The following is a 24,539-nucleotide window of genomic DNA, read 5'->3' as shown; positions in this document are numbered from 1 at the left end:
CTCTTGGCATTCTCTTGATGAGCTTCAAGAGGTAGTCACCGGAAATGGTTTTCACTTCACAGGTGTGCCCTGTCAGGTTTAATAAGTGGGATTTCTTGCCTTATAAATGGGGTTGGGACCATCAGTTGTGTTGTGCAGAAGTCAGGTGGATACACAGCTGATAGTCCTACTGAATAGACTGTTAGCTGCTTTTTTCTTGCCATAATATAAATTCTAAGTAAAGAAAAACGAGTGGCCATCATTACTTTAAGAAATGAAGGTCAGGCAGTCCGAAAAATTGGCCAAACTTTGAATGTATCCCCAAGTGTAGTTGCAAAAACCATCAAGCGCTACAACTGGCTCACATGAGGACCGCCCCAGGAAAGGAAGACCAAGAGTCACCTCTGCTTCTGAGGATAAGTTTATCAGAGTCACCAGCCTCAGAAATCGCAGGTTAACAGCAGCTCAGATTAGAGACCAGGTCAATGCCACACAGAGTTCTAGCAGCAGACATATCTCTACAACAACTATTAAGAGGAGACCACTGCTAGGAAAACACTGCTAAGGACAGGCAACAAGCAGAAGAGACTTGTTTGGGCTAAAGAACTCAAGGAATGGACATTAGACCAGTGGAAATCTGTGCTTTGGTCTGATGAGTCCAAATTTGAGATCTTTGGTTCCAACCACCGTGTCTTTGTGCGACGCAGAAAAGGTGAACGAATGGACTCTACATGCCTGGTTCCCACCGTGAAGCATGGAGGAGGAGGTGTGATGGTGTGGGGGTGCTTTGCTGGTGACACTGTTGGGGATTTATTCAAAATTGAAGGCATACTGAACCAGCATGGCTACCACAGCATCTTGCAGCGGCATGCTATTCCATCCGGTTTGCGTTTAGTTGGACCATCATTTATTTTTCAACAGGACAATGACCCCAAACACACCTCCAGGCTGTGTAAGGGCTATTTGACCAAGAAGGAGAGTGATGGGGTGCTACGCCAGATGACCTGGCCTCCACAATCACCAGACCAGAACCCAATCGAGATGGTTTGGGGTGAGCTGGACAGCAGAGTGAAGGCAAAACAAGTGTTAAGCATCTCTGGGAACTCCTTCAAGATTGTTGGAAGACCATTTCCAGTGACTACCTCTTGAAGCTCATCAAAAGAATGCCAAGAGTGTGCAAAGCAGTCATCAAAGCAAAAGGTGGCTACTTTGAAGAACCTAGAATATAAGACATATTTTCAGTTGTTTCACACTTTTTTGTTAAGTATATAATTCCCCATGTGTTAATTCATAGTTTTGATGCCTTCAGTGTGAATGTACAATTTTCAAAGTCATGAAAATACAGAAAAATCTTTAAATCAGAAGGTGTGTCCAAACTTTTGGTCTGTACTGTACATGCACATACAGTCATGGCTGAAAGTGTTGGCACCCTTGAAATTATTCCAGAAAGTTAAGAATTTCTCCCAGAAAATTATTACAGTTATCTATGTTTTGTTATACACATGTTTATTTTCTTTTGTATGTATTGAAACAACACAAAAAAATAGAGAAAAAAAGGCAAATTGGACATAATTTCACACAAAACCTCAAAAATGTGCTGGACAAAATTGTTGGCACCCTCAACTTAATATTTGGTTGCACACCCTTTGGAATAAATAACTGCAATCAATCGCTTCCTATAACCATCAATAAGCTTCTTACACCTCTTAACTGGAAATTTGAACTTCTCTTGTTTAAATTAATCCAGGTCTCTCATATTTGAAGGGTGCCTTCTCTCAACAGCAATTTTAAGATCACTCCACAGGTGTTCAATAGGATTTAGATCCTTACTCATTGCTGGCCACTTCATAACTCTCCAGTACTTTGCTTCCATCCATTTCTGGGGACTTTTTGAAGTGTGTTTGGTGCCATTGTCCTGCTGGAAGACTCATGACCTAGGACACAAACCCAGTTTTCTGACACTGGGCACTACATTGCGACCCAAAATCCATTGGTAATTTTCAGATTTCATTATGCCTTGCGCACAGTCACTGCACCCTGTGCCTGAGACAGCAAAATAACCCCAAAATATCTTTGAACCTCCACCATATTTGACTGTAGGTACTGTGTTCTTTTTATTTGTAGGCTTCATTCCGTTTTCGGTAACAGTTGAATGATGTTCTTTACCATAGGATTTTGGCTTACTCCCGTACATTTTGGCAAACTACAGTCTAGTTTCTTTATGTCTCTGTGTCAGCAGTGGGGTCCTCCTAGGTCTCCTGCTATAGCATAGCATTTCATTTCATTCAAATGTCGATGGATAGTTCATGCTGACACAGATGCACCCTGAGCATGCAGGACAGCTTGAATTTCTTTGGAACTTGATTGGTGCAGCTTATCCACCATTCAGACTATCCTGCGTTGCAACCTTTTTATACATTTTCTCTGCTGTCCTCGCCCAGAGAGATTAGCTACAATGCCATGGGTTGTAAACTTCTTGATTATGTTGTGCACCGTGGACAAAGGAACATCAAGATCTCTGGCGATGGACTTGTAACCTTGAGATTGTTGATATTTTACAGCAATTTTGGTTTTCAAGTCCTCAGATAGGTTTCTTCTCCTCTTTCTGTTCTCCATGCTTAGTGTGGCACACTGTCACGGGTGTGTTGCCACGAAGATCGTCACGAGTACACAGCCTGACTTCTCGCAGCTGACTTGTTGGTGCTTTGTGTTTCTCGGCAGTGAGGGAGTTAATTCTCTCTCTCTCTCTGGGCTAGATGAGGTCCAGCCTCGCCCAGCTGCAATCAATACTTCTGTAGTGAGACTCCTTCATTTACCTGCTGGTCTGTTTGGGAGGTGTCGGTGAAAGCATTTCATTCAGACTGACAGAGCGGATCGTGGTGTTTGGAGTTGCTGAGATAAGTGTATTTGGAAGTGTTTTTTCCCTTTCCTCGCTTTATCATTTATCTCCTTTCCCGTTGGTTTTCCCTCTGTTGTAGTTGAGAAGTTGTTTGTATGCAAGGTGGTTTTGGTTTTTCCCTTGTACTGTCTCGTTCGTCTAAATACTGTGTTTGGGCATATTATTTCTTGTTCCCTTTGGTTGTGATCGGGGTCCTTCTCAGGACTAGATTACTGAGGTGCAGGGATCTTCAGGAGGTAGGGGTTACGCTGGCGGCCTGGACCTCTGTACCTTTAACAGTACCTCCAGGTTGAGGGATTAGTCAGGGCCCCAGCTTAGGGTCAGCTTAGGCCCCCTACCTCCAGTATACAGAGACAGCGTGACACACACACAAACACAATGCAAAGATCGAGTCCGCTTCTCCCCTTTTTATCTGGTTTCAGGTGTGATTTTCACCCACACCTGTTACTTGCCACAGGTGACTTTGAATGAGCATCACATGCCTGACACAAAGTTGTTTACCAACAATTTTGGAAAGTTGCCAACAATTTTGTCCAGTCGATTTTTGAGGCTGTGTAAAATTATGTCCAATTTTCCTTTTTTTCGTTATTTTGTGTTGTTCCAATACACACAAAGGAAATAGAAATGTGTATAACAAAACATGAGTAATTGCAGTAATTTTCTGGGAGAAATACTTCATTTTCTGAAACAATTTCAAGGGTCTTAACACTTTCGGCCGTGACTGTATAAATAGTTTGGTGGGTGAAATCCTGCTAACAGATGTTGTAAATGGCACATGGTAGGTGGGTGACCCTGTTTCATATTTGGCAATGGGGCTAGAAGCTTCAAATTCTGTTCAAGTAAAAAAAAAATATAGGGAATATGTTAGACTTCCTAAGGAGGAATTGGCTTAGTAACCAGTAGGGTACTTTGCTTTCTCCAGCTAAAGTTTTCAGTAATTAGGATAATCTCTTACAAATCCACTGAATGGGTAGGCAAAGGCAGACATGCATTACCAACAATGTGTCCCCCTTGATGTGTCTCTGACGTGCGTCAAGGGTATGAAAATATTGCAAAGCTACAAATGTTACCATTTCAGGATATTTTAAATTATTGAAGCTCCTTTTTTTGAATAACTGAACAATAGATATTTATGTTCCATTGCTTATATAGCACCAACATACTCCACAGCGCTGTGCATTGGTTGTCATCACTCAAGGTTGTCCAAATAGTCCTCCAGGTCTAAATTTCCCATATGAAACACACATTGAGGCCAATTTCATAGGATGCTAAAACGACACAATTTTAAAAATCTACTATTCCCTCATTAACCAGATGGCAGAGAAGCTGGGGTATTGCTCATCGCTGTGGTCAACTGCACAGTTTAGGTCGTCTTATCAAACATAATTGTGAGTCTTTGAAGATGGCAAAAGGTAAATGCCCTCAGTGAACTCCACATAAAGATATGAATATTCTCATTTCTTATTTTTTTTTTATTTTACAGATAAATTATATGAATTCTGTTTTGACTATTCTTGTAATTTTGAATATTTATAGTTCTTTAGATGGGTTTTCACAAAGAATATGTCACAAGTGTCTGGTAGGCAGGGGGGGGGGGGTCCCTGTGAAAATGACATAGGTGTCTGCTGTGGGAACCTCCCTTTCATTTTTTATAAGACTATGAGACACCATTCAAAAAACACAGTGATACATTTGTATTGAATGATAATCTAGTCACTGTCGAGAATCAAAGGGTTTACTGTATAGAGGTCACATGGATGTTTTTTTGGTTGACATTAAGATTTAAAAAGAGAAAACAGTAGTTTGACGAGAAATGGCTTCATCCAACCATTAACCATGAGTGGATTAAAAGTTTTTTTTGTTATCATTCATATTCTCTGAAACAAGGCCAAGAAAGGAAAAATTATTCCGGGGTATGTACACTTTTGAGCACAACTGTATGTATGTGTATATATATATATATATATATATATATATATATATATATATAATGCATGTTTTTCTCAATATCTGACATAAAATCAGAATAAACCTTTCCCGTTTTAGATCACTTAGGATTATCAGAATTTTTAATATTTGCCAAATGCCAGAATAATGAGAGAGAATTTTCTAAGGCATTTTTATTACTTACTGCAAAGTCAAAAGTTTACATACACTAAGATTACTATGGCTTTAAACAATTCTGGACTGCCCATATGATGATATCATGTGTTTGGAAGCTTCTAATAGGTTTTTTGGCAACATCTGAGTTAATTGGAGACACACCTGTGGATGTATTTTAATGCACACCTGAAACACACTGTATATTTGTGTAGCATCATGGGAAAGTCTAAAGAAATCAGCCAAGATATCAGGAAGAGACTTGTGGACTTGCACAAGTCTGGCTCATCCTTGGGTACAATTTCAAGATACTTGAAGGTGCCTTGTTCATCTGTGCTATCAATTATACGCAAGTACAAACAAGATGGGAATGTCCAGTCATCATACCGCTCAGGAAGGAGATGGGTTCTGTGTCCCAGAGATGAACGTGCTTTGGTCCGACATGTGCATATCAACCTAAGGACAAAATCAAAATACCTTGTGAAGATGATGGCAGAAGCTGGTAAGATTGTGTCAATATCCACAGTGAAACAAATACTATATTTACATGGGCTGAAAGGCCACTCTGCCAGGAAGAAGCCATTACTCCAAAAGAAACATACAAAAGCCAGATTAATGTGTGCAAATGCACACAGGAACAAAGACCTTAATTTTTATAGGCATGTCCTGTGATCTGATGAAACTAACGTTGAACTTTTTGGGCATAATTACTTTTGGAGGAAAAAGGGAGAAGCTTGGAAGCTTAACAACACCATCCCTACTGTTAAACACAGGGGTGGCAGCATCATGTTGTGGGGTTATTTTTCTGCAGGAGGGACTGGTGCACTTCACAAAATAGATGGCATCATGAGAAAAGAAGATTATGTGACAATACTGAAGCAACATCTCAAGACATCAGCCAGGAAGTTAAAGCTTGGGCGGAAATGGGTCTTCCAAATAGACAATGGCCTGAAGCATACTGCCAAAACGGTAACAAAGTGGCTTAAGGATAACAAAGTCAATGTTTTGGAGTGGCCATCACAAAGCCCTCATCTCAATCCTATTGAAAATTTATGGGCAAAGCTGAAAAGGCAGGTGCGAGCAAGGCGACCTACAAACTTGGATCAGTTACACGAGTTTTGTCAGGAGGAATGGGCCCAAATTTTGACCAACTATTGTGAGGAGCTTGTGGAAGGATATCGCAAATGTTTGACCCAAGTCATTCAGTTTAAGGGCAGTGGTACCAAATACAGTACTAATGAAATGTATGTAAACTTTTGACTTTGCAGTAAGTATTAAAAATGCCTTAAAACATTCTCTCTCTCATTATTCTGGCTTTTGGCAAATATTAAAAATGATGGTAATACTAATTGACCTAAACCGGGAAAGGTTTATTCTGATTTCATGTCAGATATTGAGAAAAACATGCATGTGTGTCTTTTTATATAGTGTATGTAAACTTCTGGTTTCAACTGTATAAGCTTCTTGCACTTCTCAGCTGGAATTTTCTCCCACTCTTCCTTTGCAACTGTATAAATTATAATCCGGCTTGTAGATAGGTGATTACTTCACTGGCCCATGCGCGCGCGTACACAGATATATGTACCGTACACATATACTATATTTTTGGCTATATACTGTGTATAAGTATATTATATTATTATTTCTTTTTAGAACACCATTGATTCCATGGTGCTGTACATGTGAAAAGGGTTTACATACAAAATACATATATAAATTGCAATGAACAGACTAACAGCTACAGACTGGTACAGAGGGGAGAGGAGCCTGTTCTCGAGGGCTTAGTGTCTACAGGGTAATGGGGTAGGAAACAGTAGTTTGGTGAGTTGCAGCATCTTTGGTGATGGTAAGGTGACGAGCATCATTGCGGGCTGTAAGCTTCTTTCAAGTTCTAGCTGAAGATTCTGAATGATGGAGACAATCGAATGTGTTAGGGCACAGAATCCCAGAGGATGGGGGATGCTCGGGAGAAGTCTTGAAGGCGATTAGGTGAGGAACATACAAGAGTGGAGGAGAGAAGGAGATCTTGTGAAGACCAGAGATTACGTGTGGGAAGATATCGGGAGATCAATTCGGAGATATATAGAGGAGACAGATTATGGATGGCTTTGTCGTTCAGTGTTAGTAGTTTAAACTGTATCTGTTGGGAAATTGGGAGCCAATGAAGAGATTTGCAGAGCGGAGAGGCAGAGAAGTACCGAGGGGAGAGGTGGATTAATCAGGCAGCAGAGTTAAGGATGGACTGGAGAGGTGCGAGTGTCAGTTGAGAGGCCACAAAAGAGGATATTACAGTAGTCGAGGCGGGAGATGATGAAATCGTTCGTAATTTTGATTAGGGCACTGTTGGTGAACTGGTGGGGACGGAAGCAGGATTGTAGGTGGTCAAAGAGTGAGTTGGATGAGAGGTGAGAGGAAAGTTCGATGTGGATGTGCTGTTCGAGGAGTTTAGAGGCGAACAGGAGTAGCAATAAGGGGCGATAGCTGGATGTAAAGGCTGGGTCAATGGATGGTTTCTTCAGGATAGGTGTGATTGTTGCACGTTTGAAAGCAGAAGGGAAGACACCTGAGGTTTTATATATTATATAAATATATACACCTATACATGTATATGTGTATATATTTGTACACTGTGTATATATGCAGTGGGGGAAAAAAGGATTAAGTCAGGCAACAATTGTGCAAGTTCTCCCACCTAAAAAGATGAGAGAGGCCTGTAATTGACATTATAGGTAGACCTCAGCTTTCAAATTTTCAAATCCTGAAAATCACATTGTCTGATTTGGAAAGAATTTTTTTTCAAATTTTGGTGGAAAATAAGTATTTGGTCAATTACAAGCAAGCAAGATTTCTGGCTCTCACAGACCTGTAACTTCTTCTTTAAGAGGCTCCTCTGTCCTCCACTCTTTACCTGTAGTACTGGCACCTGTTTGAACTTATCAGTATGAAAGACACCTCTCCGCAACCTCAAACAGTCACACTCCAAACTCAACTATGGTGAAGACCAAAGAGTTGTCCAAGGACCCCAGAAACAAAATTGTAGCCCCCCTGCACCAGGCTGGGAAGACTGAATGTGCAATAGACAAGCAGCTTGGTGTGAAGAAATCAACTGTGGGAGCAATAATTAGAAAATGGAAGACATACAAGACCACTGATAATCTCCCTCGATCTGGGGCTCCACACAAGATTTCACCCCGTGGGTTCAAAATAATCTCAAGAACGGTGAGCAAAAATCCCAGAACCACACGGGGGGACCTAGTGAATGACCTGCAGAGAGCTGGGACCAACGTTACACGGTCTACCATCGGTAACACACTACGCCGCCAGGGACTCAGATCCGGTAGTGCCAGACGTGTCCCCCTGCTTGAGCCATTACATGTCCGGGCCCGTCTGAAGTTTGCTAGAGAGAATTTGGATGATCCAGAAGAGTATTGGGAGAATGTCATATGGTCAGATGAAACCAAAGTAGAACTGTTTGGTAGAAACACAACTCGTCGTGTTTGGAGGAGAAAGAATGCTGAGTTGCATCCAAAGAACACCATACCTACTGTGAAGCATGGGGGGTGCCAACATCATGCTTTGGGGCTGTTTCTCTGCCAAGGCACCAGGACGACTGAACCGTGCACATGAAAGAATGAATGGGGCCATGTATCGTGAGATTTTGAGTGCAAATCTCCTTCCATCAGCAAGGGCATGGAAGATGAAATGTGGCTGGGTCTTTCAGCATGACAATGATCCCAAGCACACCGCCAGGGCAACGAAGGAGTGGCTTCGTAAGAAGAAATTCAAGGTCCTGGAGTGGCCTAGCCAGTCTCCGGATCTAAACTCTATAGAAAACCTTTGGAGGGAGTTGAAAGTCCGTGTTGCCCAGTGACAGCCCCAAAACATCACTGCTCTAGAGGAGATCTTCATGGAGGAATGGGCCAACATACCAGCAACAGTGTGTGCCAACCTTGTGAAGAGTTACAGAAAACTTTTAACCTCTGTCATTGCTAACAAAGGATATATAACATAGTATTGAGATGAACTTTTGTAATTGACCAAATACTTATTTTCCACCAAAATTTGAAAAAAAAATCTTTCCAAATCAGACAATGTGATTTTCAGGATTTATTTTCTCATTTTGTCTCTCTCATAGTTGAGGTCTACCTATGATGTCAATTACAGGCCTCTCTCATCTTTTTAAGTGGGAGAACTTGCACAATTGGTGGCTGATTAAATACTTTTTTTCCCCACTGTATATATTGAGATAACTGCTGGGATGCTGTACATATAAATGATTTGTTCTTGAAGAAACAAACATATTGTGAAAAGCTGCTGTGTTTGATATAGGTTTTAGCTGTTTCTCTAAACTGTGCTTTTGATTTAAAATATTTTAGCTTTTTGTTTTAATCCATGTGTTATTATGTATTAAGTTAAGCTATGGTTTATAATATTTTTATATTTTACTGTGTAGGACACACAGTCATATTTACAGACCGGACAGGCATGAGTGCAGCTGGGCATGTGATGTTGGGGACAATGGATGTTCATCATCACTGGACCAAGGTGATTTAATTAAATGCTTTTATTTAATACTTTAATTACTATAGTCAAACTTATTTGCCTCCTTCCTTCATAGTGACATCGGTTTAGTGTTGTGCTTACACATTTGGATGTCAAATTTTCACTTATATCATGCAATAAAAATATACCTGAACAATAATGAAACTGTAAGAAGTTGTATTCAGAGCTCTTGTGTCATAAATCCTTTACTTACAGTCCTTGCTCATCGTTATTGGCACCCATGAAGTTTAAGTATATAACGTGGAATATCTCTTGAATAAAATGAATCAAGTGAAACAGTTTTTTTGTATAGAGCACTCGTGTTAAACACAAAAGAGCAAATGATAAACAATAATAAAAAAAAAAAAACACAATGAAAGGGAAAAATAGAAAAACCTTAAGCTTGCTGTGTCACTGGAATTGGCACCCTTTGCCTTAATTTAGTATGGAAACACATTTGACTCACCTGTGATTGTCGGTGCCCACATGACATAAAATAGGCAATGAATGATGACTTCAGTGTTTTAAAAAGCCACATGATAGGCCTTGTTCCTTTGTCACAATGGTGAAGACAAAGGAGCTGTCTGAGGACATCAGAACTTCTATTATTAGAAGACACAAGACTTCCAAAGGGCATAAGGCCATCTCCAAAGACCTCCCTGGACGTGGGGGAAAGAGGAAAATTGACAAGAATTGTCTTCAAAGGTTGGTACGAATGGTGGAAAAAATGCCACGTCAAACATCCAAAGACCTGAAAACCAACCTAGAACAGTCTGGGGTCATGGTTTCAACAAGTACCATACGCCGGACACTAAATCAGGCAGAGCTTTATGGGCGAAGGCCAAGGAAGAAACCATTACTGAAGAAAAGACATAAAAAGGAACAACTGATCTTTGCCAAAGAGTACCTTGACAAACCACAATCCTTCTGGTAAAATGTTCTGTAAACAGATGGAACAAGATTAGAGCTTTTTGGCAATGCAAAGCAACAGTTTGTTTACAAATGGCACAATGAAGCTTATAAGGAAAAGAACACCTTACCAACAGTTAAGCATGCTGAAGGATCCATAATGTTGTGAGGTTGCTTTGCTGTGTCTGGTACTGGCGGCCTTGACCGTATCGTAGGAATCATGAAATCGGAGAATTATCAAGAGATTTTAGAGCGAAATGTCCTACCCAGTGTAAGAAACCTTGGTTTGAGTCGAAGATCATGGGTCCGCCAGCAAGACAATGACCCAAAGCACACATCCAAAAGTACACAGGATTGGTTAAAAATAAAAATGGACTGTTTTAAAATGGCCAGCAATGAGTCCTGACCTCAATCCCATTGAAAATCTTTGGGGTGAGCTGAAATCTGCCATTGGGAAAAAGAAAAAAGAACCCTGCAAACATTCAAGAGCTTGAACAAACTGCAAAGGAAGAGTGGGAGAAAATTCCAGCTGAGAAGTGCAAGAAGCTTATACAGTTGAAACCAGAAGTTTACATACACTATATAAAAAGACACACACACATGTTTTTCTCAATATCTGACATGAAATCAGAATAAACCTTTCCCGTTTTAGGTCAATTAGGATTACCATAATATTTAATATTTGCCAAATGCCAGAATAATGAGAGAGAGAATGTTTTAAGGCATTTTTATTACTTACTGCAAAGTAAAAAGTTTACATACATTTCATTAACATTTGTTACCATTGCCCTTAAACTGAATGACTTGGGTCAAATATTTGGGATATCCTTCCACAAGCTTCTCACAATAGTTGGTCGGAATTTGGGTCCATTCCTCCTGACAAAACTGTTGTAACTGATCCAGGTTTGTAGGTCACCTTGCTCGCACCTGCCTTTTCAGCTTTGCCAATAAATTTTTAATAGGATTGAGATCAGGGCTTTGTGACGGGCACTCCAAAACATTGACTTTGTTATCCTTAAGACACTTTACCATTTTGGCACTATGCTTTGGGTCATTGTCCATTTGGAAGACCCATTTCTTCCCAAGGTTTAACTTTCTGGCCAATGTCTTAAGATGTTGCTTCAGTATTGCCACATAATCTTCTTTTCTCATGATGCCATCTATTTTGTGAAGTGCATCAGTCCCTCCTGCAGCAAAACAACCCCACAACATGATGCTGCCATCCTCGTGTTTCACAGTTGGGATGGTGTTCTTAGGCTTCCAAGCTTCTCCCTTTTTCCTCCAAACGTAACGATGGTAATTATGCCCAAAAAGTTTCATTTTAGTTTCATCTGACTACAGAACATGTCTCTAAAAATTAAGGTTTTTGTTCCTGTGTGCGTTTGCACACATTAAATTGCCTTTTTTATGTTTCTTTTGGAGTAATGGCATCTTCCTGGCAGAGTGGCCTTTCAACCCATGTTGATACAGTACTCATTTCACTGTAGATATTGACACAATCTTACCAGCTTCCGCCATCATCTTCACAAGGTATTTTGCTTTTTGTCCTTGGGTTGATGTGCATATGTCGGAACAAAGCAAGTTCATCTCTGGGACAAAGAACCCGTCTCCTTCGTGAGCGGTATGATGGCTGGACATTCCCATCTTGTTTGTACTTGCGTATAATTGTTTGTACAGATGAACGAGGCACCTTCAAGTATCTTGAAATTGTACCCAAGGATGAGCCAGACTTGTGCAAGTCCACAATTCTCTTCCTGATATCTTGGCTGATTTCTTTAGACTTTCCCATGGTGCTACACAAAGTAGCAGTATGTTTCAGGTGTGCATTAAAATACTTCCATATGTGTGTCTCTAATTAACTCAGATGTTGCTAAAAAAAACTATTAGAAGCTTCCAAACACATGACATCATCATATGGTCAGTCCAGAAATGTTTAAAGACATAGTAATCTTAGTGTATGTAAACTTTTGCAGAAAGTAATAAAAATGCCTTAAAACATACTCCTCTCTCTCATTATTCTGGCAGTTGGCAAATATTAAAAATTATGGTAATCCTAATTGACCTAAAACGGGAAAGTTTATTCTGATATCTTGTCAAATATTGAGAAAAACATGCATATGTGTCTTTTTATATAGTGTATGTAAACTTTTGTAAACTGTAGATGGCTACAAGAAACATTTGGAGGCTGTCATCAGTGCCAAAGGATGTGCAACCAAGTATTAATTAGGGGTACCTTTATTGCTGCACATGCTCTTTATTCAGTTTTTTCTTTGAAATTGCTCACTATATATCAATATGGCTCAATGAGGAAAGTGTTCCTGTAAAGCACAATACATGTAGGGTGCAGTTTTGGACATTCAGCCATGCTGCAGTACCTTGATAATGTCACAACTAAGAATATAGTGAAGGCAAACAGAAACCAGCCAGCAAGCTGATGTCAACATTCAGGAGGCTGCAGTGCCCACACCAGAGCTGCAGCCCCTGCTAACAGCTGATGGGTAGTAGATTGTGGCTTTACAGAAGCATTTACAGATGCCAACGTTCTTTAAATTCTGGCATCCTGCAGCTGCCACTAAGGGGAGCTGTATACCGGGTGGGTTCAGTATACTGTGGCTTTACAGAAGCATTTACAGGTGTCAACATCTTTTAATCCTGGCATCATGCCGCTGCCACTAGAGGGAGCTGTATACTGTTATAAACTGAACTCAAAATATAACAGTGAAAATTGTGCGCATCCCAAGTCTTACGTTTTACATCCTCTGTCTATGCAGTGTGGCTCCAGGCTTGAAGGGGTTGTCCAGGATTACAGAAAACATGGCTGCTTTCTTCCTAAAATCACTACACCTTTACAGTGGTTGTGTGTGGTATTACAACTCACTCACTGCAGTGAACCTGGGCTGCAGTACCAGACTTATCCAGTGAACAGGTGCTCTTTTCTTTTAATCCTGAAAAACATCTTTAAAAAAAACCTCTGCTGCTTTTGGCTTGTAAATTTAAGAATTTAGGAGACAATTTTTTTTTATCACATTGACAACCATTTTAACCACAAATTACATCCCTGGGAGAGTATCAGACTGTGAAACTTGTGAAAAGTCAAACATAAATAAACCCAAAAGCAAAATAGGTGTGTACATAATACATTTATTTGGCTTGTGGGTTGATTTATGTTTGAATTGTCCTTATGTACTCGGCCAGTGGCGTACAGCTGCTATGGAGCCCATGAGTCAGGAGGTTGGGGGGACCCTCCCACCTGTCATCACACATCCCGGATGCCAATACGGTTGACAGTAATGATGAACGAGGGAGCATCAGGTGACGCTCCTTCCTCCATCATTCTTCCTCGGTGTCTGACGTCAATACATGGCGCACACCTTGATGAGACATGCTGTGCTTCAGAATGCTTGCTGCAGAAACCGGAGCAGCGAGGGATTGAGGAGGAAAGGTGAGTATTGTTGTTTTTTTGTTTGTTTTTTGTTTTAAATCAGTGAATACATTGTGGTGGCTATAATACTGTATGGAGGACTATTGGTAGCGCATTTGTCACAGGTGTGTCAGAATTGACAGACAGTCACCCTGCAGTTGGTTGCAGGAGATCTCTTCGTTTGGCATTACAGACAACTTCTTAGAAGCTGGCTCTCTAGGACCCAGCGGCTACCTTCCTCTGGCTAATTAACACCCTGGCCTGGGTGTATATATACAGTGGTGGCCAAAAGTATTGGCACCCCTGCAATTCTGTCAGATAATACTCAGTTTCTTCCTGAAAATGATTGCAATCACAAATTCTTTGGTATTATTATCTTCATTTAATTTGTCTTCAATGAAAAAACACAAAAAGAATTGTCCTAAAGCCATATTGGATATAATTCCACACCAAACCTAAACAAGGGGGTGGTCAAAAGTATTGGCACTGTTTGAAAAATCATGTGATGCTTCTCTAATTCGTGTAATTAACAGCACCTGTAACTTACCTGTGGCACCTAACAGGTGTTGGCAATAACTAAATCACACTTGCAGCCAGTTAACATGGATTAAAGTTGACTCAACCTCTGTCCTGTGTCCTTGTGTGTACCACATTGAGCATGGAGAAAAGAAAGAACACCAAAGAACTGTCTGAGGACTTGAGAAACCAAATTGTGAGGAAGCATGAGCAATCTGAAGGCTACAAGTCCATCTCCAAAGACCTGAATGTTCCTGGTCTTCCGGGCGCAGTGTCATCAAGAAGTTTAAAACCCATGGCACTGTGGCTAACCTCCCTAGATGTGGACGGAAAAGAAAAATTGACGAGAGATTTCAACGCAAGATTGTGCGGATGGTGGATAAAGAACCTTGACTAACATCCAAACAAGTTCAAGCTGCCCTGCAGTCCGAGGGTACAACAGTGTCAACCCGTACTATCCGTCAACGTCTGAATGAAAAGGGACTGTATGGTAGGATACCCAGGAAGACCCCACTTCTTACCCCAAGACATAAAAAAGCCAGGCTGGAGTTTGCCAAAACTTACCTGAGAAAGCCTAAAACATTTTGGAAGAATGTTCTCTGGTCAGATGAGACAAAAGTAGAGCTTTTTGGGAAAAAGCATCAACATAGTGTACAGGAAAAAAAAAGAGGCATTCAAAGAAAAGAACACTGTCCCTACAGTCAAACATGGCGGAGGTTCCCTGATGTTTTGGGGTTGCTTTGCTGCCTCTGGCACTGGACTGTTTGCCCGTGTGCATGGCATTATGAAGTCTGAAGACTACCAACAAATTTTGCAGCATAATGTAGGGCCCAGTGTGAGAAAGCTGGGTCTCCCTCAGAGGTCATGGGTCTTCCAGCAGGACAATGACCCAAAACACACTTCCAAAAGCACTATAAAATGGTTTGAGAGAGAGCACTGGAGACTTCTAAGGTGGCCAGCAATGAGTCCAGACCTGAATCCCATAGAACACCTGTGGAGAGATCTCAAAATGGCAGTTTGGAGAAGGCACCCTTCAAATATCAGGGACCTGGAGCAGTTTGCCAAAGAAGAATGGTCTACAATTCCAGCAGAGCATTGTAAGAAACTCATTGATGGTTACCGGAAGCTGTTGTTCGCAGTTATTTTGGCTAAAGGTTGTGCAACCAAGTATTAGGCTGAGGGTGCCAATACTTTTGTCTGGCCCATTTTTGGAGTTTTGTGTGAAATAATCAATGATTTGATTTTTGCTTCATTCTCTTTTGTGTTTTTTCCTTGCAAGCAAATTAAATGAAGATAATAATACCAAAGAATCTGACAGAATTGCAGGGGTGCCAATACTTTTGGCCACCACTGTACCTGCTGTGTGCCAGAGGGAGGTGCCGGTGATATTCATTTCCCCTTGTGAAGGCTTGAGCAAGAGCAGTACTTCTTCCTCTCTGCTGCTAGAGGACGTGTGCGCATTTGTCTGGAGTCGACTAATGCTAACTAAAGATTTGTCCGGAGTCGACTAAAGATTTTCCCTTGTTTGTCCCCCCTTGTTGTCTTTATTGTTCAGTGGGGATCGACTAGTGCTCATCCCTTCCCTTCCCTAGCGTGAGCCTAACGCCAGGGAAACACAGGGTGAAGTACGCGTGCGGCGATTGGTGAAGAACCAATATAGAGACATTAGTGGAGACAGGGTGACACTAGATCAGCCTAGGAGGTCTCCACTCACCCCCTTCCCTAGAGTCTAGACTCCCTTTCCCTCTTCGCTTTGTGTTGCACTTAGTCTTTCCCACATCTTGCGTGACAGCATTATACTATCTGGAGGACTATGGGGAGTGCATTATATATGGAGGACTATGGGGAGTGCATTATACTACAAGTGCTTCTCACTAAATTAGAATATCATGAAAAAGTTAATTTATTTCAGTTCTTTAATACAAAAAGTGAAACTCGTATATCATATAGCGTCATTACAAACCGTGATCTATTTCAAGTGTTTATTTCTGTTAATGTTGATGATTATGGCTTACAGCCAATGAAAACACAGGACTATGGAGGACTATGTGCGAGCCATTATACTGTATGCAAGCAATTAGATTTATGTGGAGGGCTGTGTGGGGGCCATTATACTGTTTGAAGGGCTTGTGGGGTGCATTATACAGTGTGGTGAGGTGTGGGGCCATTATACTGTATGTAGGCCCATTATACTGCATGGAGGGCTGTGTGGGGGTCTCAGTTGGGGGATCATACTGTGTTGAGGTCACCATACAGCTATCCAATTACTGTTGGAACACACCTCACTGAGGGGAATGGATCATTGTCTGTTAATTTATACATTTTCACAATACACAACAGAGAATAGCGCAATGTAGAATTGTAAGAAAAGATGCTGTATATCTGTATTTTATGGGGAGTGCAAGTATTTACAAAGTCAGGAATATCAGAGGAGCTGACAGATCCTCGGGTCACAATATATGGTCTTGGGAGAGAAATATTTAATGGGTTCGGACACTACTTTCTCCTCTTACTGATCTGAGAAATGATTGTTTTGTCCAGATCTTTTGATCGGACTTGCCGCTGATGCTTTATATACTTACAGCACGGCAATATGTGACTACCTGACTACCTTATTCACCTCTGTGTGTTCTGATCTCATCACTGAATAATCAGTTTAATGACTCTACCTTCCTGTGCAGGATGAAAGTAAAACTGCTCCAAATAAGACCAGGCTCACAAGTGGAGAGCGGATGCTTATGATGTGCTGCTGAAATGTTTTACTGTTTGATTTATGTGCATATTGTGGGCTGGAGCTTAGTTTTATGGCATGAAGGAGACTTTAGCAATCAGGATCCGTCTGTGCTGGGATACTTAGTAGAGATGTGTTTCTCTTCAAAGTAGACTATTCTAATTATATTCCTATGGATGTTTTGCAAAAATAATGTCTAAGAGTCGTGTCAAACCATGTGAATTGTTTTCTTCTGTACTTTATGTGCATCACTTGTGATTGAATCTACATAATTCCATGATTCCTTCTTCTTAGAAAATTATCCGATGGATTGGGTTGGCACCCCAGCGTTCAAATTTTCTCTTTATCTTTTCTCGCTATGGACAGTTTTGTTTTTTTTGGGGCTTTTTTATTTTTTCCTCCGTCTTCTAAGAGCCATAATATTTTTATTTTTCCAATGACCTACCCAAATGAGAGCTTGTTTTTTTGTGTGGAAAGAGATCTAGCTTTGATTTAACATACCATAAAAAATGGAAAAAAAAAATTGTATGGTAGAATTTGTATGTTTTTTGGTAGATTTTATTCGTGTTGCAAAATTCTTAAACCCACAATTTTTGTTTATTTCACTGAGTTATGTGAGGGCTAGCTTTGTTGTAGTTTTTATTTGGTACCATTTTGGAGTACATACAACCTTTTGATCCATTTTTATTCATTTTTGTCCCGGGAGACAAATCACTGTGGGGTAAATAATGAGAGATTTTCTAGATGGTAGCACAAATCGTATTTAATCACAGCAAATATTTTTACTTAAGAGAACCCGTCGCCAGGTCAGGACCAGTTTTTGGTCTTATCTTAGTCCCACTGTTCACCTGAGTATTCTGTTTTGTTTATTACATAATTGCATAGGTTGAAAAAAGACCCAGGTCCATCAAGCTCAATCTTTCTCCACCAATTATACATTATTGTTCACTAAATTATCTATAACTTACAATGTTCTGTGTACTGAGGAAATCAGGTAACCCTTTTTTAAAAGCTGTTATCGTATCTGCTATTACTACTTCCTGTGGTACAGCAGTCAGACTGTGGAATGCCCTAACTGTAAAGAACCCTTTCCTATTTAGCTCCCGGAATCTCCTTTCTTCCACTCATAATGAGTGCCCCCTGGTCCCTAGTATTGTGTTTGGAAGGAATAAGTCATATGCCAGTACTTTATACTGACCACACATATATTTGTATATGTAAATGAGATCTGCTCTGAGATGTCTTTTTTCTAAGCTAAACAAGCCCAACTTTTGCAACCTCAGCATATGAGAGGCCTTTCATCCCTTGTAATAATCTAGTTGCCCGCCTTTGAACTGAAACTAACTTCTGAATATCCTTTTTAAAAGGTGGAGCCCAAAACTGGATCCCATATTCTAGATGTGGCCTGAAACTTTACTCTCAATGCCATCCACAAGGTCACTAATAAAGAGATTAAAAAGAATCGGTCCTAGTACAGATCCCTGCAGGACCCCACTGCTGACTATCTCCCATTTAGAGAATGTACCATTTATGACGACTATTCCTGTCATTTAGCCAGTTGCTTACCCATCTGCATATAGTTTCCCCTAGTCCCTGCTTCAGTAGCTTCATTATAAGGCTGTTATGTGGTACAGTATCAAATGCCTTTGCAAAGTCCAGATAAATCACATCAGCCGCATTACATAGCCTTTGGGCTTGTGCACATGACCGATTTTCTCATATGAGTGCTATCTGTGGTTTTCATGCACTTGTACCTATAATAATCTAAGGCTTTGCACATGTCCAAAATTTTCCTTGGACCGAGCAGAACTGGCGTCACGGTCAAAGTCGACGTCCAACCCCAATCTAATGAAGGATGTGATACTTATAAACTAGAGGGAGGGAATGGTGGAAACACAGACATACTGGAAGACAGGATGTAAGAGGGATAATATACCAAAAGGCACATGTGGGGGGTGAAAATATACCAGAGGATACAAGGGGTGAAGGGTGATAATATACTGGTTGATACAGGTGGACAATATATTGGATTATATTGCAGATGAAATGCTGCAACAAATTAAAAAGGCAGCAAATAATAATAGGGTCCTTATTATGGGTTATTTTAACTATCCAGACATTCAATGGGACATAGAATCTTCTGGTTGTGCTAAAAGCTGCAAGTTCTTATCCGCAGTTCAGGACAATTACCTCTCTCAGTTGGTAGATGAAGCAACCAGGGGAGGTAATCTGCTGGATCTGGTCATGTCAAATAGACCAGATACATCTTGGTATATATGTTCTTTATCCTGGGCTCCATCCTGATATATAAATATATATCCCCCATCCTGGAAATATGTCCTTTATCCTGGTATATGTCCCTTATCCTGGGCCCCATCCTGGTAATATGTTCCTGTGAAGAATGGCACCAGAGAGATCCCACAGAATCCCACCGCTGCCACCACATGTGAAGGATCCACACCTCGCTACCTGCCTGACGTTACAGTTATATCAAATGGAACATGTGATACGGATCTACCCTTTTCACCAATGTGATGTTCCGCACCCCCTCGGGGATGCGTAAGGTCAGATTGGTACAGTTCTACACAGATACCCCCTGTCCGCACGGGTACAGGAAGGCACCGGGAGTAAGAAGAGGTGGCCCACTCAGTCACTGACGTGACACCACACTTGGGCCGAACAACGGACGAGAGGATTCGTGGATCGATATAAAAGAGCAGCCCAAGGTTAAATTATATATTTAATCGCCTTAAGGGTACACTAGACAATACACTATATACATAAGGATTATACATACACAATGGTCAGAGATGAAAACACAATAGTAGTGGTACAAAAAATGTAAGCAGTTATTAAGAGTCAGTTACCAGTCAGATGGAAGGCCTGGCTTGAGGGGGAGGGGCTGCCACATGGGAGGCTTGTGGTTCCCTCTCTCTTTTCTGTGACTTCCCTCAAACGATGTGTCGTCGCAACCTCCCCAGAGAAAAAGCACTGGGCAAGGGCTGCAGGAGCTTTTAACCTCTCTGGGTCACTCCCCTTACTGCCCTCTGGCTGGACCTAAATCTCTACCCCTGGCCTCCCTCAGCTAAAAACTCCAAAAAACTAAACTGGGATACACTTCCTTAATGGACGGTTCTAGGGAGCCGGTTCTGGTGTAATCGGATCTAGTCGGGCCCCTGCTATGCGGGGAGACCAAACACAGTGGTCCTAGGGGTTTCAAAAGGCTGTGCCATGTATCTCCCCATCCCTACGTGCTAGACGGTGCTGGAAGCTAGGGTGACATTCCTCCTGTTCGTGTGATTCCAAAAAATCTATTTGGTGTGTGGCTGGGATATATCGTATTCCCATAACTCGCTATTGAATTAAACTTGTCTGACACAAAGGACATGCCGCATGGCTGGGGTCCACAGGGGGTCTTCCTGTGGCAGCTCCACAGCAGAAGGTGGGGGTTTTGTCACTCACTGTCCCTCAGCCCCTTCCCTTCTTGTTTAGCTGCAAAAGTGTCCGGTTACAACTGTACATTGTAGAACTCTATAATCCCCAGCCAAACAGGGCACAATGATTGACATGGGATTATATTTTCAATATTCTTCACAGTCCCTTATCCTGGTATATGTCACTTATCCTGGTATATATATTCCCCATCCTGGTATATGTCCCCCATTCTGCCCCTGTATTTAATACATAGAAAAATAAATAAACCATTATACTCATCTTCCCCCTGCTTTCCCACCGCACAGGTTTCTCTTCTGCAGCCGGCAGCTAACTTCAGCGTGCAAGCGATGGGAGCACATGACATTACTACCATGCGCCCCCAGTCACATTCACGCTGATGTCAGCTGCTGGCCTCTGATTGGCTGGCAGCGTGTATTGCTGCTCATGGAACCAACAGGTCTGTGCTCTGCAGTACACTTCAACTGGATGTGCGTCCGAGGATGCACATCCAGATGAATTTTCTGCTGGCGTCGGCGTACCACTCACCCGCACGGGACCACACAGTCATGGTTGAGACCTCTGCGACCCCGATCGTTATACACCAGGCTGGATTTATGGGTAAATATTTTATACAATATAATTATATATATTTATTACTGAAACACTTTATGATCATCATTCGGGTGATGCACTGGCAAATGAGATCGCTATGTTTCGCCAGCATTTTGCTGTTGTGGCAGAGAACAAGATTATCTCTGAGTAAATGGTCATATGCCTCTGGCACAGTGTGAATTATGCAGACTTGATGTCTCCCCTTAAGAGCTTTTCTGTGAATTCTACAGTTGATAACAACGTGTGAAATCTGACAACATTGTGCCATTTCTGTATAGTTTTTGGTACATTGCTGTTGTTTAAAAGGTTTAGCTAAGAAAGATGAAAAGCTTCATTTTTAACATGACATGTACCGATACTGATAATGGTTGGTTTGCAGATTATCAAGTCTTGTACTAAAACTTATAATGTATATAGTATGTAATTTGCAAACAATGTGCGATCACATTAATTTTATGCGGGGTTTTTTGCTCTTTTTTTTTCAAGCTTTTTGAAAGGTTACCCAGCTACTATGTGCTTCAAGGAAAGTTGCTGCAGCTACAGGATCGGATTAGCCACGTCCTTGGGGGTATAGATATAGTACACATTGAGGAACTACAACCATTGTTGACCATGGAGGAATATTACTCTGTCCTTGATGCGTTCTGTAAAAAGCTGCTAAATAGAAGAGTGCCCATTCACCCACGCAGTTTACGTGGACTGCAGATGATACTGGAAAAGTAAGTGAAGGGTGGTATAATATGCAGCTTCAACACAGTGACTGCAATTCTTACATCAGAGATTAAAGGAGTTATTGGGACCAGACATGTTCTAAAAGTGACACAAAACCAAATGCTACAAAATGAAAAATGAAGCCCTGGACTTAATGCTGACTCGCTGCAGACAATATGTGACTTAGTGGTCACGTATCATGCTTTACTGACATCACCGCTCTGCGCAGAGCCATGTCGTCAGTAGGATGGCACACAAGCACTGACACTGATTGGCTGCAGCAGTTGCATGCTGCCAATTTAAGCAAAGATCAGGATCGTTGGGGAAAAGATGTTTGTTTTTTTGTTTTGCTGGTTTCTTTTTTTTTTTATTCAGATGCTAGATAAACTCTATACATTTATAAAAATAATGAAATAAGTCATATTTTGGATTATGCCCAAACATCTAGCAAGATTGGAAAAGTGGACCTGTAACCACAGATTTCTGTACTTTACACCAAGCTAGGGATTTCACCACTGGCAAATCCAATCCATGATATATTATGCTATTATATAAAGACCTCTTTATTTTATTTAACTTTTTTTTAGAATATTGGCCTTGTACCGCAAAGTAAAGTAAATGCTTCATCAATTCCCCATCTCCCCCCAATCCATCCTACTAATGTATATGATGGTGTGTTAGTGTATTAAATATTCACGGTTGCTGTCTTCGCTGGTTACCAGCACTACTCTGGCCCATGTGACCTGAAATCAGAGGTTTGTGTAGAGCAGAAGGGCTCATTCAGACTTCTGTACAAATCGGTCCGATCACAGTCCACAATGCACAGACTGGCTGTGGCTGTCACGCTCGAGTTGGCAGAGCCGCGGCCAGTCCGTGCATTGTGGTCTGTGATCGGACCGAGATCCACGAACTTCTGCATGAGCCCTAAGTCTATGGACCCTCATTCTGAATCTGGAAATATAATATCGCATAGTATGAGCCAGCAAAGCTGAAGAGTGGTCATGTGGGCTGGAGCTAGAAATCAGGGAAGACTGAAACTAGTAAGTATTTTAATACACTTTCACTACATTATATCCATAATTGGGAGGGATTAGAAAAAAAATACTAATACTTTTTCTTTAACATTATCATTCAAGCTGAATTTAAAAAAAAAACCTCTCTCTGTTAATCAGTAAAAGATCCCCTAAATTGTGTGTCTTGTGGACTATGCATTTTAGTATGAAATAATTCCATTAAAACAAGTAATATTTTAGGAAATATCAGCATTGATTGTAAACCTTTTAATATAGATTGTAATATTAAAATATATTGAACATTTTTAAAGTCTATGATTTTTGTTTTTGATAAAAACATGACCGGAATATTAGGGTTTCCTGAAAGCGCTTACTATCTCTGCTGCCTGTAATTGGTGACAAATTAGCCCTGTTCTAATCCCAGCTTCAGCTGTGTAGCATCACAAAATGGTAACGATGAGAAGGGAATTAAAGGGGTTGCTCAGGATTAGGATTTTGATGCCTGAGCCTTAGGGCTCGTGCACACAGACGTATTTTCGTCCAAGTGCAATCCGACAAAACATCGGATCGCACTCGGACCAATGTTATTCTATGGGGCCATGCACATGTCCAAATATTTTCTTCGGACCCAGGAAAAAACTGAGTGTGGTTCAATATTCGGATCGCACTCGGCCATGCAAGTCAGTGAATGTGTGGAAACTCGTCGGACTGCACTTGGATGATATCTGAGTGCAGCCCGATTGCCAAAGACTGATTTCTCCACCTTCTCTTTATCCGAGAGAATTGGATCCCACTATGAACACACCCTGATCACAGTGTGATTTGCATAATCGACCCAATTCTCTTGTCTGCACCTGCCCTTAGGGTTGGATATCATTGCTGCTGCTCAGCTCCTCTTGAAGTAAATTCGAGCTGAGCTGCAGTATCAGTGAACGGCCACTACGTGGTGTACAAAGCTGGGTACTACAGTTCCATACACAGCTTGCTTATGTCCACCATGGGATCTGTTAATAGCTAATTAGTGGGGTTGCCGGCTGTCTCAACCCCACCAATCTCATATGGATGTTGTTTCCGAAGGTTTGCCCATCATTTTATTCATCCTGGACAACCCCTTTAACCTTTGTTCTCTGCATCAACTATGTTTATGTCAGGAACATACAGAAAAATGTGTAGATTAACAGTGTAGACAAAAGTTATCTATACCTTCATTATTAATTTAGGTTTAATTGTCCTTTAACAAGACACATTTTATGTGTTGAGATTATAAATAAAAAGATTGGACGTGCGACAAAGGGGACAATTGAACATCTGAAGTTATGCCAAGCTATGAGAGTACTTACATACATAGTATTTATTTTTTTGCTTTTTTTATTTTCACATCCATTTACACTATCTAAAAACACTAGTAGAAGGACATTAAATTAGGCTGCTGTTCTAAACCAAATTGTGTGTATTTTCCTGTAATACAGTGATCATTATGTGCCACGTCTACATGAGATGGGACATTTCATCATACCAACTGTGTGTGACCCACCATCGCTACAATGGTTTCTTCTGGCTCATGCTCCAAAAGCAAGAGAAAAGTTAAAAAAAAAAGAAGAGTAAGTGATAATTAGCTAGAATGTGTGTCTTTTCTGTTTCCTTCTTGACATTTCACACACAGATGTATTG

At 41.0% G+C, this 24,539-nt stretch overlaps 1 protein-coding gene across 3 annotated transcripts in view; it reads left to right on the top strand.

The window, feature by feature from the left end:
• TCAIM (T cell activation inhibitor, mitochondrial) overlaps positions 1-24,539 on the top strand; it is a 117,374-nt gene that overhangs the window by 89,335 nt on the left and 3,500 nt on the right. For all 3 annotated transcript variants that reach the window (XR_012320066.1, XM_073678044.1, XM_073678045.1), the window contains 4 exons: positions 4,193-4,290; positions 9,432-9,523; positions 21,631-21,863; positions 24,338-24,469. Coding sequence is in view for 2 of the 3 variants with exons in the window: in XM_073678044.1 (XP_073534145.1) it covers positions 4,193-4,290; positions 9,432-9,523; positions 21,631-21,863; positions 24,338-24,469 (555 nt within the window). In the remaining variant the exon portion in view is untranslated. The remainder of the gene's footprint in view (positions 1-4,192; positions 4,291-9,431; positions 9,524-21,630; positions 21,864-24,337; positions 24,470-24,539) is intronic.

The sequence above is a fragment of the Phyllobates terribilis genome, unplaced genomic scaffold (genome assembly GCF_046119375.1).
Source record: "Phyllobates terribilis strain yellow unplaced genomic scaffold, ASM4611937v1 Scaffold_4__5_contigs__length_816908805, whole genome shotgun sequence".
NCBI lineage: Eukaryota > Metazoa > Chordata > Amphibia > Anura > Dendrobatidae > Phyllobates > Phyllobates terribilis.
The sequence above is the reverse complement of the archived record's forward strand: the minus strand, read 5'-3'. Positions and strand labels throughout refer to the sequence as shown.